Source organism: Colias philodice, chromosome 29, assembly GCF_061535455.1.
Source record: "Colias philodice isolate Cphi_HAF_F1 chromosome 29, ilColPhil1 Martin Lab GWU primary, whole genome shotgun sequence".
Taxonomy (NCBI): Eukaryota; Metazoa; Arthropoda; class Insecta; order Lepidoptera; family Pieridae; genus Colias; species Colias philodice.
In genome coordinates, this window is record NC_143114.1 from 4,366,016 (window position 1) to 4,379,716 (window position 13,701).

At 35.2% G+C, this 13,701-nt stretch overlaps 1 protein-coding gene, 1 long non-coding RNA gene and 1 pseudogene across 13 annotated transcripts in view; 2 read left to right on the forward strand and 1 right to left on the reverse strand.

Annotated features, from left to right (window-relative positions):
* The window catches only part of LOC149475915 (uncharacterized), a 106,138-nt gene that overhangs the window by 88,738 nt on the left and 3,699 nt on the right, over positions 1-13,701 (reverse strand). For all 12 annotated transcript variants that reach the window (XM_089712830.1, XM_089712829.1, XM_089712839.1 and 9 more), the window contains exons 4-5: positions 12,442-12,549; positions 5,690-5,848 (exon numbers count right to left, since the gene is read on the reverse strand). In XM_089712830.1, coding sequence (XP_089568956.1) covers positions 5,690-5,848; positions 12,442-12,549 — 267 coding nt within the window. The remainder of the gene's footprint in view (positions 1-5,689; positions 5,849-12,441; positions 12,550-13,701) is intronic.
* The window catches only part of LOC149475919 (uncharacterized), a 76,425-nt gene continuing 68,193 nt past the window's right edge, over positions 5,470-13,701 (forward strand). Inside the window, exon 1 of the long non-coding RNA XR_016317975.1 lies at positions 5,470-5,615. This is a non-coding gene — a long non-coding RNA (uncharacterized LOC149475919). The remainder of the gene's footprint in view (positions 5,616-13,701) is intronic.
* LOC149475920 (U2 spliceosomal RNA) lies at positions 9,655-9,816 on the forward strand (annotated as a pseudogene).

The window sequence follows — 13,701 nt, forward strand, 5'->3', positions numbered from 1 at the left end:
TCGAAAAAAAAATTTTTTGGGCCATTTCAAATTTTATGCATATTCCCTATTATTTCACAATTAAAATTCCTTTTGTTATTATTTTGTTTATGTATGCTTATAAATATAATTCTAAGAAACATTTAAAATAAGTTCAAGTTTATTGACCGAAGTCAAGTTAAAGTAATAAAGAATGATATATTTAATTTATGAACAGTAAAAACTGTGTTATTTAATTTTAGTATAAAACCTTCAATTAAGACGGCAATCGACGGCGCGTCGACGGCAGCAGTCAATATGTCGACGGATACCGTCAAACGCTTGCAGTTTGTCGTCAAAACAAAACTGCAAGCGTTTCCACTTGTCGACGGCCTGCTGCCGCCGAAGCGTCGACGACTGCCGTCGACATTTGGTGACGGTTGAAGTAGCCTCTGCCGTTCACAACTTGCCATTCGTCTGTTAGAACGCCTAGCTATAGCATGCTTCACTTCAGTTCTTATAATTTAATTTCAAATAGAAAAATAAACAACTAGGTATTATATATTATATTCATGTTTGTACCTATAAAATTAATGCATAATATAGTAATACATATAGTATTTGGCTGCAAGCATGTTTAATAAAAAATTTTCACTTCGATTTGTGCTTGCTTGCTTTGCTTGCGGTCAAATTTTAACTGGCAACCTAGTCGATATATATTCTCCTAATTATAAATATATGTACATAAAATTTTGGTTTCATCAAAAAAGCTATGAACGAAGTAATCCTGCAGTGGGATCTTAGACTAATACAAACGTAGGCATGTGCCTGTGTGTTAAAATTGGAAGTCTAACATAAAACACTAAACGAAATACAATATCAAAAGCAAGTCTTCAACAGGAAGATAAAATTATAATAAATTCTTATAATACTAGCTGCCCCGGCTTTGCCCGGATTTAAGGGGACTAGAAGAACAACACGAGTTTTATAATGCTTTAAAGTATATGATTAACTGCAGTAAAAAATCTCAAACATATATATGATATTCTTCAGGAGATATACTAGCTAGAACTAGATATTGTGTTGAAAACACAATACAACTTATTTTACTCGATAGAAAAAAAATCACAAGGGTACCTCTAAAAAAATCTTTTGATGCTTAAAAACCATACTACATGCAATCGTTCTGTTTTTTCGGCAAATAATTCTTCAAGCAACATACTAGAATAATAGTGTGATATTTTTTTAGTCCAATCAATAGATTTCGTGTAAATCGCAAATTCTTATTACCAAACCAAAAACGTACGCAAGTGTGTGCACCGACAGTACCGACCGAGGCCTGTTGCTAGACCTTCACCTCAGATTGGTAAAAAAAAAGGACGGGTTGCACTGGGGGAGTGCCGGCAGAAGTGAAAACTTGATTATTAACGTTGAGCATGTTTGATATTTTGGAATGGTATCCGTCTTACGCTTTTTCGATCAGGTCACGTGTCCTGATGCGAGTTTAAGATTTAGTATTTGCAATTTGCAATTTGCAATTATATGACGGTTTTAGAAAAAATAATCAATACACTTCAAGATATTGCCTAAAAAGAGTGCTAATTTGTTACACAACCACGTCATCATATAAAATCATAAAAATAGGCTAAAATAAAAATCTACGAATTATATAATAATGAAATTTCTGATTTTGCAAATAATTTTTATATAAGGATATGTATTTTGATGTACTGCAGAAAACGTGCTAAATTTTGGTTTTCAACTGAATCCCTGTAATTATTAAATACATATTATATCTCAGAACTTAACGTTGCCCAGCGTTTTTTGACACGCCGACGCGAAGAGCGACTCAAGCAAACGGCGCGTTGAAATACCTGCCCCCCTAGTCAAGTGGCTTTTTGTAAGCGTAGCGTTCAATAGAATAGACTACGAATATATGAGATTGACGTAGGCTGTAGATAAACGTATCTACAGGTTACGTCAATCTCATACATTCGTAAATCGTAGTCTATTCTATTGAACGCTACGCTAACAGAAAGCCACTTGACTAGGGGGGCTGGCGTTAATACATATTATTATGTTTTATAAAAGAAGGAAAAACCAACTCATTTGTTACACGTAAACAACTAATAATAATAATAAAATTACAAATTTACTTTTTTATCTCTGAAGATAGAAGTATATTAAATTGTTGCATGTATGTACACACTACGTTTATAACTTCACAACGGCTGAACGGATTTTTATGATCTTTCTCCATTTTTATATGATAACTAGCGGTTCGCCCGTGGTACGTTTACGTTTTTTCTACATAAGAACCATCCTCGTACTTCAAGGAATATAATAAAAAAAGAATTATCGAAATCGGTTCAGCCGTTCTCGAGTTATGCGCTTACCAACACATTTTGCGATTCATTTTTATATATAAGAAGAAGAAGATAACGTTTAAAACATGGAATATCAGTCAAGTGTGAGTAAGGCTCGCGACATTAAGGATTCCGTGCACACGTTTTGCAAAAAATAAAATCACTTATCCAATTGATAACCGCACCGACCGTTGCTTAACCTTAATTTTTTATTATTTGTTATTATAGCAGCAACAGAAATACATCACCTCTGAAAAATTCAACTACCTAATCTATGACGGTTTATGATATACAGGCTGGTGACAGACCATAGAAATCTAAATAACAAGACACTAGAAGTCGTAAGCGTGCGTGACCTTGTCGCCACTCAGGTGATTTGCACATCACCAGTGCATTCGTCACTGTTCAGTTGCTCTGGAGACGTATGAGTGTATACATGGTGTGTTTCAGCAATTCCCATTGCGGAAATTCTTCCACAAGTTGTAATTATACTTATAAAGGAATAATATTTCATCGGAAAATATTTTTTTTTAGAAATAATGCCGTTTTTCCTTAAAATTATAGAATATTTACAAGTATTACGAGTGTCACCATAGTAATCGAAATAACAATGAATGACACAGTCGACCATTCTTATTATCACGTTTGTTCGTATTGGAGCAAAAAGTCTCATATACTTATAGGGATGTTATTCTAAAATAAACCGTAAATTCGTGCGTTAGGATACATATTCAAAAGCTTAATTTAATAGTTAAGTTAGTTTTCACTAAAATCAAGCTGTCCAATAAAAGGCATAGTTTACTTGTGTGTACTGTTTAGCTTTCGGTTTGAATGTGTTGATTTTGGCGACAGCGGTTTTCATACGAATTATGACATTATAGCACTTCTATGTGTCTTGTTATTTAGATTTCTATGTGACAGACAGACAGACAGACAGACAGTGAATTATCAGTAATATGGTCCTAACCTAACTTTACGTAACTTAAAAACTGAAAAAAATATTACCCGGGCAGAGTCGGGACGAGCAACTAGTATGCAATGTTGATAAAAGCAAGAGGCATTTTTTTAAGAATACATGGAGCGTGATCTACAATAGATACCAAAGTGGAAAATACAATTTTTAGATTATTCGTCTGTATGTATGTCCGGGCTAAACTCAAAAATTACTGCATGGATTTATTTCAAATTTCGCATGAATATTACTTACAGGTCGGGTCAACATAATATAGGCTATATATCTAAATTCTAAATACTAACTGTGCCCCGCGGTTTCACCCGCATGACTCCGCTCCTATTGGTCTTAGCATGATGATATATAGCCTATGGCCTTCCTCGATAAATGGGCTATCTAACAACGAAAGAATTTTTCAAATTGGACCAGTAGTTCCTGAGATTGGCGCTTTGAAACAAACAGACCATTCAGCTTTATAATATTATAATAGAAGTATAGATATATAAAATTCGCGTGTCACAATTTTAGTTTACATACTCCTCCGAAACGGCTGGACCGATTCTCATGAAATTTTGTGTGCCTATAGGGTAGATCTGAGAAACGGACAACTTTTTTTCATAACCCTAAGTGATTAAAGTAAGGCAGAACAACGTTTGCCGAGACAGCTGGTATATAATAATACTAGGTTTCCGCCCGCGGCTTCGCCCGCGCAGTCAAAGAAAAACCCGCATAGTTCCCGTTCCCGTGGGATTTCCGGGATTGTGTCATTTTCTCGGGATAAAAAGTAGCCTATGTCCTTTCTCGGGTATCAAAATATCTCCATACCAAATTTCATGAAAATTGGTTCAGTAGTTTAGGCGTGATTGAGTAACAGACAGACAGACAGAGTTACTTTCGCATTTATAATATTAGTAAGTATGGATAGTATGGATTGTAAGGTGTAAGTTTTGATTTAATATTTTTGTGGATGAATAGTTGTCACTTTTTCCTGTCAAAACATGCTTAGCTGTTGAATACTATAAAATGCCACCTTCCTTTGTTTGACCTCCTCCTTGGTACATTGGTTGACGCGGGAGAGTACCACCGAGGGGTCTTGGGTTCGATTCCCGGTGGATACAAAGAAAAAAATGTCTTGGTCTGGTAGGACACAGAAGGCTGATCACCTACTTGTCCCTAAAGAAAATCGATCAGTGAGACAGATGTAGAATGCATCTGCCCCTTACCCCACTAGGGGACATGGGACTTCACATTTCCTCCCTTTGCCTAGGGGCTCAGACGTTGTTTTTACGTTTGACCCTCACTTTGTTAATAGTCGTTGACTTGCTGTGATTTGTTATCAACCGTCTACATCAATTAGGCAGTTGTGTAGAATCGCAGTACATTCTTATTACGTTCAAACTAATAATATTTAATACGGCCCTATGTGTTTCTAAAAACATACAATATTCCTGTGACTGAACTATTGCTCACATTGATCTAACTTGTTGCCTTACTAGCTTTCCGCCCGCGGCTTCGCCCGCTTTGTCTGAAACTTAATTAATTACTAGCTTTACAACCGCGACTTCTCTCGCGTTTTCAAAGAAAAACCCGTATAGTTCCCGTTCCCGTGGGATTTCCGGGATAAAAACTATCCTATGTGTTAATCCAAGTTACCCTATATATGTGTGCTAAATTTCATTGTAATCGGTTCAGTAGTTTTTACGTGAAAGAGTAACAAACATCCATACATCCATACATCCATACATCCTTACAAACTTTCGCCTTTATAATATATATTAGAAGTAGGAAGTAGGATACACTAAAACCTCTAACCCTTCAATCACTCATTTAAAAAACTGCATCAAAATCTATGGTGCAGTTTTAAATATCTAAGAATACATACATACAGACAGACGCGGGAAGCAACTTTGCTTTATAATAATAATATTATAATTCCTTCCGCACGCGACTTCGCCCGCTTTGCCTAAAACCTAATAAATTAAGTACTAAAGCCTTCCTTGAGAATCACTCTATTAAAAAAACCGCATCAAAATCCGTTGCGTAGTTAACAAGATCTAAGCATACATACATACAGACTTTGCTTTACTACTATACAGTGATGAATAATACACAAATAATAATAGTTTAAAAAAACTAAAAAACAAGCTTTTAGTTCGGTTTTCTATAAAACGAGTGTTTTTATTTTTTTTTAACTATTATTTATTTTATCAAATTAGTGTATTGTCATCGGTCCTAAATAAATCTACAAAGTTTGAACGAAATCTGGCCGTTTAAAGTGGGTCAAAATCGCGCCCAAAGAAGTCGGTTACAAACATACAGGTGAAGCTAATATAAAGCGTGTAAAAAATAGGTTGTATCAAATATCAATCAATGCCTCTTGCTTTTACCAATGTTATATAAAAAAGAAGATTACCTTCTATCTGCTTCTCTTCCGTCTTCTGCTTCTGCTTCTCCTTCTCCTCTTCCTTCTCTTTCTGCTTCTTCTGCGGCTTCGACTTCTGCGGCGCCTTCTTTTTCGTAGCGGCGGGAACTTTCTTTATAACCGGCTCTTCTTCTTCGTCCTCAGATTCGTCTGCGAGTGGAGAATTATTTATCTATACTAATATCTTTACTTATCTATATACTAACTTTCCGCCCGCGGCTTCGCTCGCGTTTTCAAAGAAAAATCCGTTCCCGTAGGATTTCTGGGATAAAACCTATCCTATGTGTTAATCCAAGTTACCCTCTATATGTGTGCTTAATTTCATTGTAATCGCGGTTCAGTAGTATTTGCGTGAAAGAGTAACAAACATCCATACATACAAAAATCGCATTTATAATAGTATTAGGATTAGGATTAGGATAAAGCTGAAGAGTTTGTTTGTTTGAACGCACTAATCTCGGGAACTACTGGTCCGATTTGAAAAATTATTTCGGTGTTAGATAGCCCATTTATCGAGGAAGGTTATAGGCTATATTTCATCACGCTACAGGCAACAGGAGTGGAGCCACAGGGGTGAAACCGCGCGGAGCAGCTAGTCTTCTATATATATATATATATACTAGCGGTCCGCCCCGGCTTCGCCCGTGGTATATATTTACGTTTTGTCTACATAAAAACCATCCTCGTACTTCAAGGAATATAATAAAAAAAGAATTATCGAAATCGGTTCAGCCGTTCTCGAGTTATGCGCTTACCAACACATTTTGCGATTCATTTTTATATATAAGATATATATATATATATATACTAGCGGTCCACCCCGGCTTCGCCCGTGGTACATATGAAAAATAGATGTTGGCCGATTCTCACAGAACTTACCCGACTTACCCGATATTTTATTTTTATTTATTTATTTATATTTGGGAAACAAACAATACAATATATCATATAAACAAGAGATAACAAACCATACACATATCAGTAAAGTTTCCACTAAAAATTTAAATTCTTAAAAACAAATACACATTCAGTCACAAACAGTCTACTTGTGGATACAAATAGTTATAGAAATAACAAGCATGAATACAATTCAAATATCTCAGTTAGTTACTATTGCATTTATTTCGAACTTTGGTTTTGTATGATTTGAATTTTTCGTTAAATAAATCAAGGTCACTAAAATTATTATTATAATTATGACAAACACGGTATAAATATGTATTTCTAGCAAATTTGGATTTAAATTTAGGTAATGCAAATAGGGCTTTGTCACGAGAGCATATACGCGGACATCGTAAGAGTAAATTGCCTAGAAGAAAAGAAGAATCGACGCTATTATTAAGTATCTTATATAAGAATACCTGGTCTCTTTCATGTCGACGATTTATCAAAGGAAGCACTTCCGGAATGGGACCAGACTGTTTAGCTCGTTTATAATTCAAATGTTTGATAAATTTATTTTGAATGTGTTCAATATTATTTATGTAGATATTATATTGAGGATTCCAGGCTGTAGAAGCATATTCCAATATAGTTCGTACGAACGAGTTATACAAAAGAATTAAAGTTGAACACATTTTAAACTCCCTACCAACTCTTAAGACAAAACCAAGCATTTGATACGCTTTGGCTGTAATAAAATTAATATGGGCTGAAAAAGTTAACTTATAATCTAAGAGGACACCTAAATCTTTTACTTCAGTCAACCTAGTCAGCGATGTTCCATTCAAAGAGTAATCGAACAATATAGGCTTAATTTTTCTAGTAAAAGTAATAACGTTGCATTTATTCACATTTAAGAGCAGGGAATTCGCAGAACAGTAACGACACAAGTTAAGAAGATCCTCCTGTAGTAAAGAGCAATCACGTTGATCTTTGATCACTCTAAATATTTTCATGTCATCCGCATAAAGTAAGATATTACAGTGTCTAAACTGACAAATAACATCATTTATAAATATATTGAACAGCAGAGGACCTAGGTGAGAACCTTGAGGTACTCCAGAGGTAACTGGAATGAAGGAAGAACAATGACCTTTTATATTAACAGCTTGGCTACGTTCTCTGAGGTATGATTCCAGCCAACGTAGGAGATCGCCATGTATACCGGCCACCCGAAGTTTGTGAATTAATAACGAATGGGAGATTTTATCAAATGCCTTCGAGTAGTCGGTATAAACCACATCCACCTGTCCACCCCGGTCCATAGCACAAGCCACATTATGAAGAAATTCACACAAATTAGACTCTGTGGATCGTCGGTCAATAAAGCCATGCTGCTGTTCAATAATAACTGGTCTGATATGTGGAAATATAGCATCATAAACAACTTTCTCAAATAATTTCGCGATCGTATTTAATTTTGAAATAGGCCGATAATTTTTGATATTATGTTTATTTCCGGATTTATAAATTGGGATGACATGGGACCGCTTCCAGAGTTTTGGCATTGTCCCCGTATTGAGAGATAATTTAAATAAATGACAAATGGGAGACGCCAGATTGTAATAGCAGGACTTATAAAACAAAGGAGGAATTCCATCAGGTCCACAGCCTTTGGAAATATCCAATTTTTTCAAATAACTTGCCACTTTGTTCCGACAAACTTGAATTGATCCTAAACCTAAAGAGTGATTATCAACCGTACAATCTAGAGAACCACAATCAAGCGAAGATTTACAATCGTCTGCTTCGTAAACAGATTGAAAATAATGGTTAAAAGTATTGCAGATATCATGACCGTCGCTTATAGTTTTACTATCTAAAAACATTGTGGCAGGTAAATCGGGACTTGCTTTTTTAGATTTAACAAAAGACCAAAAATATCGACTATTAAACCTCAATTTGGTTTCCGCGTTACTGATATAACGATCATAACAAACTTTATAAGAGTGTTTTTCACGCCCACGTAAAATTTTAAAGGTATTGTAATCACTTAACCTTCCATAAGTCTTCCACTTTTTATGAAATTTTAACTTCTCTTTGTTAATTTTTATCAATGATTTAGAGAACCAGGTTGGATATTTGGACTCAGTCACTCGTCGCTTGGGAACATATGCACAGAAAATTTCATGAGAATCGGTCCACCCGTTTCGGAGGAGTATGCGGACTAACATTGTGACACGAGAATTTTATATATAAGATAAAACTCAAAGGTGACTGATATAGTGATCTATCAACGCACAGCCCAAACCACTGGACGTATTGGGCTGAAATTTGGCATGCAGGTAGATGTCAGGACGTAGGCATCCGCTAAGAAAGGATTTCCCGAAATTCTTGCGGGAACGGGGAGAAACGGGGATGCACGTACAAAGTCGTGGGCGGCAGCTAGTAATATTATAAAGCTGAAGAGTTTGTTTATTTGAACGCGCTTATCTTGGGAACTACTGGACCGATTTGCAAAATTCTTTCGGTGCCCATTTAACGAGGAAGGCCGATATATCATCTCGCTAGGACCAACAGGAGCGGAACACTGCGGGTAGAACCGCGGGGCACAGCTAGTATACCATTTGTATACAGGGTGTTTTGCACATGGACCGACATGATTTTTTGGAGGGTGGGGGGGGGGTCATGTGCTATTCTCCCCCGTGAGACCCAATATCCTAAGTCTCACGGTAGTCTAGATATGTTTTTTTTTAATTTTTTTGGAATCTATGCGAAATCTTGCCTTTAAATCGTCCTAACTTTTTTGTTTGTGGTTATAATACCACAAAACAAAGTATGCTTGTATTCTACAATGTCAATGTTACAATGTTATGTTAAAAAAAAACTAAAGTTCATTTTGAATTTAGCTTTTTTTTTAAAATTTCTTTACTGATTACCCTTTCTAACGATATGCTACATGACAGAAATAATACTTCAGGGGTCGACCTAAGAGATATTTTGTTGCTAGGGTCAAGATAATAAAAATAAGTTTTTTTTTATGATAAGTTGTTTTTATTGAATAGCAAAATTTGATCGCTTCTCGGCCTTTTGGCTAAGATCAAAGTGTAGTATCTGTTCTTTTCAGCTTAATATTATCTTGACCCTTGCAACAAAATATCTCTTAGGTCGACCCCTGATGTATTATTTCTGTCAAGTAGCATATCGTTAGAAAGGGTAATAAGTAAAGAACTTTTTAAAAAAAAGCTAAATTCAAAATGAACTTTAGTTTTTTTTAATGAATTGATAAGTTGTCACTTTTCATAACATTTACACCGATTTACCACTTTGAAAGCTCAGAAGTTTTTTTGTGGATATCAATTGTAACATGTAATGATTTATTTAGAATAAGAAAACGTTGTAGAATACAAGCATTCTTTGTTTTGTGGTATTATAACCACAAACAAAAAAGTTAGGACGATTTAAAGGCAAGATTTCGCATAGATTTCAAAAAAAAATAAAAAAAAACATATCTTGACTACCGTGAGACTTAGGACATTGGGTCTCACAGGGGAAAATAGCACATGACCCCCCCCACCCCCCAAAAAATCATGTCGGTCCATGTGCAAAACACCCTGTATACATATAAAAATGAATATAGTTCAAACATACAAACTGTTAAGCTTTATAATATCACTAGATTTCCGACTGCGCACATAGGTAGATTTCAACTAATTAGGCGGCCAAAACTCGCCACCTCAAAAAAATACTAAAGATAAGATAACCATTTACTCAGGTAGTAAACAGTTCCGGGAATACCATAGGCACCCCCTACCCACCCTTCGTAGACGCACAATTGTTTCCCTAGGGTAGTCGGAATTCGATAGTCGCTTAAGGTGTACGTGTATGTTCTCGGCACTCCTAAACTTACAACTTTTGTAAAATTCATATTTGTTTTCTAACTACTTCTTTTCGAGTGACAGTGGTGGATTGCAGTAATTCAGGTAAGAACCTATGTTTTTCAACAGTAACATTAATAGTTTCTACTTCCCCTGATAAACTTTTTCTTTTTTAAAGATAGCTCTATCAAAAAATCCGTTTTTTTTGTGTTTCTCACAGTTAAATATGTCTTTTGACGAACTTAAGGGTCCGTCCGAGCAATGTTTTCTTTATTTTACAATACTTTACTTATTTTTCTATTATACCAGTAAAAAATTGGCCGCGGAAACCCGCGCGTTTTGAAAATAAGAGCATTTGAATCTAAGGGGTCGAAATTGAGAAAAATACCAAGTTAGTGCTAAATTGTATTAAATCGAATTATTTTTTATTTTAGGTCCGTCTGGTGCCTCGGGTACTAAAATAGTGACTCGGAAGTACCTGTTTGAACAGGTAAAAAGACAAAATTTACCAAGTTTAAGGGAAAAACTCGATTCGTATGAAAATTTTCTTTTGATACGTTATGGACACACTGAAAATGCTAAAAAGCATTTGAAGTAAAGATATTCTTGTATCATAACCTAATTCATGAAAAGATGGATGAAAGCCAGTAAATACGAAGAAGTTTTCCTAGTAAACAACCGAGATTGGTTAGAAGGAACTTTCGAGATTCATATACAATCGGCTTCTCCTCAAGGTAGGCCAGCAAAATCTTTCGAAGATTTAAGTGTGCGAAGCAAAAGAAGAAAAACTGAAAAATTTGCGCGAATTTGGATTCATCATCCATGCCGCACAATCCGTTTTACAAAACACTGGGCAAAGGAATGCTTCAAAATTCTCAAAGAAATTACTAATTCGCCGACACAAGCTAGCAAATATAGATCTATAAGATCTATAAGAATATTTAAATGATATTTAAACATGTTTTGGCTTATAACTAATAATTCATAAGACGTTTTTTTTTTATTTCTTTGGTAATTTTTAAATAATATTTATTTTTGGTATTTTATTGATGTAAGTATATTGTATAATCAATAAATATATTTTTTCGGATCAAAAACGGTTTATTTTAATTTCCTATTGTACATATAGATATTTTCCAGAAAAAAATATTTTTGGCCGCCTAAATAATTGAAATCTACGTATGTGCTGCGGCTTCGCCCGCGTTTTCAAAGAAAAACCCGCTTAGTTCCCGTTCCTGTGGGATTTCCGGGGAAAAAAATATCCTATGTCCTTCCTCAGGTCTCTAGCTATCTATGTACCAAATCTGAAGTAAATCCATGCGGTGCTTTTTGAGATTAGCTCGGACATACATACAAACAGACATAAATTCTAAAAACCATATTTTTGGCTTCTGTGCCTAATGTATATCATGCTCCAAGTATTTAAAAAAAAATATACTATGTACTGTTATGGCTTTCATACAATCCATACTAATATTATAAATGCGAAAGTAACTCTGTCTGTCTGTCTGTTACTTAATCACGCCTAAACTACTGAACCAATTTTCATGAAATTTGGTATGGAGATATTTTGATACCCGAGAAAGGACATAGGCTACTTTTTTCCCGGGAAAATGACGCAATCACGGAAATCCCACGGGAACGGGAAATATGCAGGTTTTTCTTTGACTGCGCGGGCGAAGCCGCGGGCGGAAACCTAGTTTTATTATATACTAGATTTCCGCCCGCGGCTTCGCCCGCGTTTTCAAAGGAAAACCCGCATAGTTCCCGTTCCCGTGGGATTTCCGGGATAAAACCTATCCTATGTGTTAATCCAAGTTACCCTCTATATGTGTGCTTAATTTCATTGTAATCGCGGTTCAGTAGTATTTGCGTGAAAGAGTAACAAACATCCATACATCCATACATCCATACTTACAAACTTTCGCCTTTATAATAAGTATTAAGATAGATATGTATTCTTTCAATCACAACACTCCATACCTTTACTATACATCTCGTCTTCATAATCGTGTATCTTATATCTCTGTGACCTTTTCTGTGCCCCTTCTGTGACCATTTCTTCATCAGGAGACAGTTCCTCGGGAAAATCTGTAAAAAAATTGAGAATTTATTTGAATTTCATTAAAAATGTTTTAATGAGTATTATGCAGTATGTCCCCTAGGGCTGATTTTTTATCCTTGGTTAAAACTTATTTGTCGAATAATGTAGAAAACTACCATTTTAAAAACATATTCTAATTTCTAATTGCCCGTATTTGACAGTTTATGTGACATTTTAATATTATCGTGTAATACTTTATTGGACGGATAAGTTTTATCCAAGCATTGAAAAATCGGCCCTTACACACATAAAACCGAAAGAATAGAATAAATTCGATCGCTCTGGCGGGTCACGAGTGGCTGAGTTGGTCAGGCATCCGCCCCGGAATGGCGCGAAAGGATGCGGGTTCGAGTACCGCCTCGTGATCAAATTTTTTTCTGTTCTTTGTAAATATATATCAAAAATATTTATATATTACAAGCGGTCCGCCCCAGCTTGTCCTGCCAGACCGAGAAATATTTTTTCTTCGTCTCTACCGGGAATCAAACCCAGGACCCCTCAGTACTACGCTGAAACATCAACCACTGCACCAAGGGGGCAGTGACATAGGCTATATAATTTAGCAGTTGGGTTTTTTTCACAATAAAAATTATTGTTTATTTTTTAATACCCTACATAAACAGTGGTGGACGTTTAATTAGAAACACGTAACTCGATGAAGTAGTCATCAAATTCATTTAACATTTATGTATTAACATATTAGAGGTTCAGTACTATTTCATATGTAATAGAATACCTGTTTATCTAGTTTTATAAGAAATTGCTAAATTTTAATCAAACGTTAGCTTAAATTAATAAAATTAAACAACTTAATTGAAGTCTGATTTCCGAGTATTTTCAGTCTGGACAACAAATTAGAAACAGCATGGTTCGAGTGTTCCAAAGTCAAAACCTGTTGAAATGCCGCCAATATTTATTATACAATATTTTATCCTACAAATACTTTCACCGTGTTTTAAACATTCCATCTATAAGTTTCTGAAAATTAATTAACTTTGCAGTAAAAATGGGTATAAATAAGATTTGTGACACATCAACAAGAAAATTAATTTTAAGTAACATTTTGACAAAAGCCGGAGTTACAGGAAAATTGCAAATCATTTAGAGTCCGATAAAAATATATTCAATGCTTTAGTTTA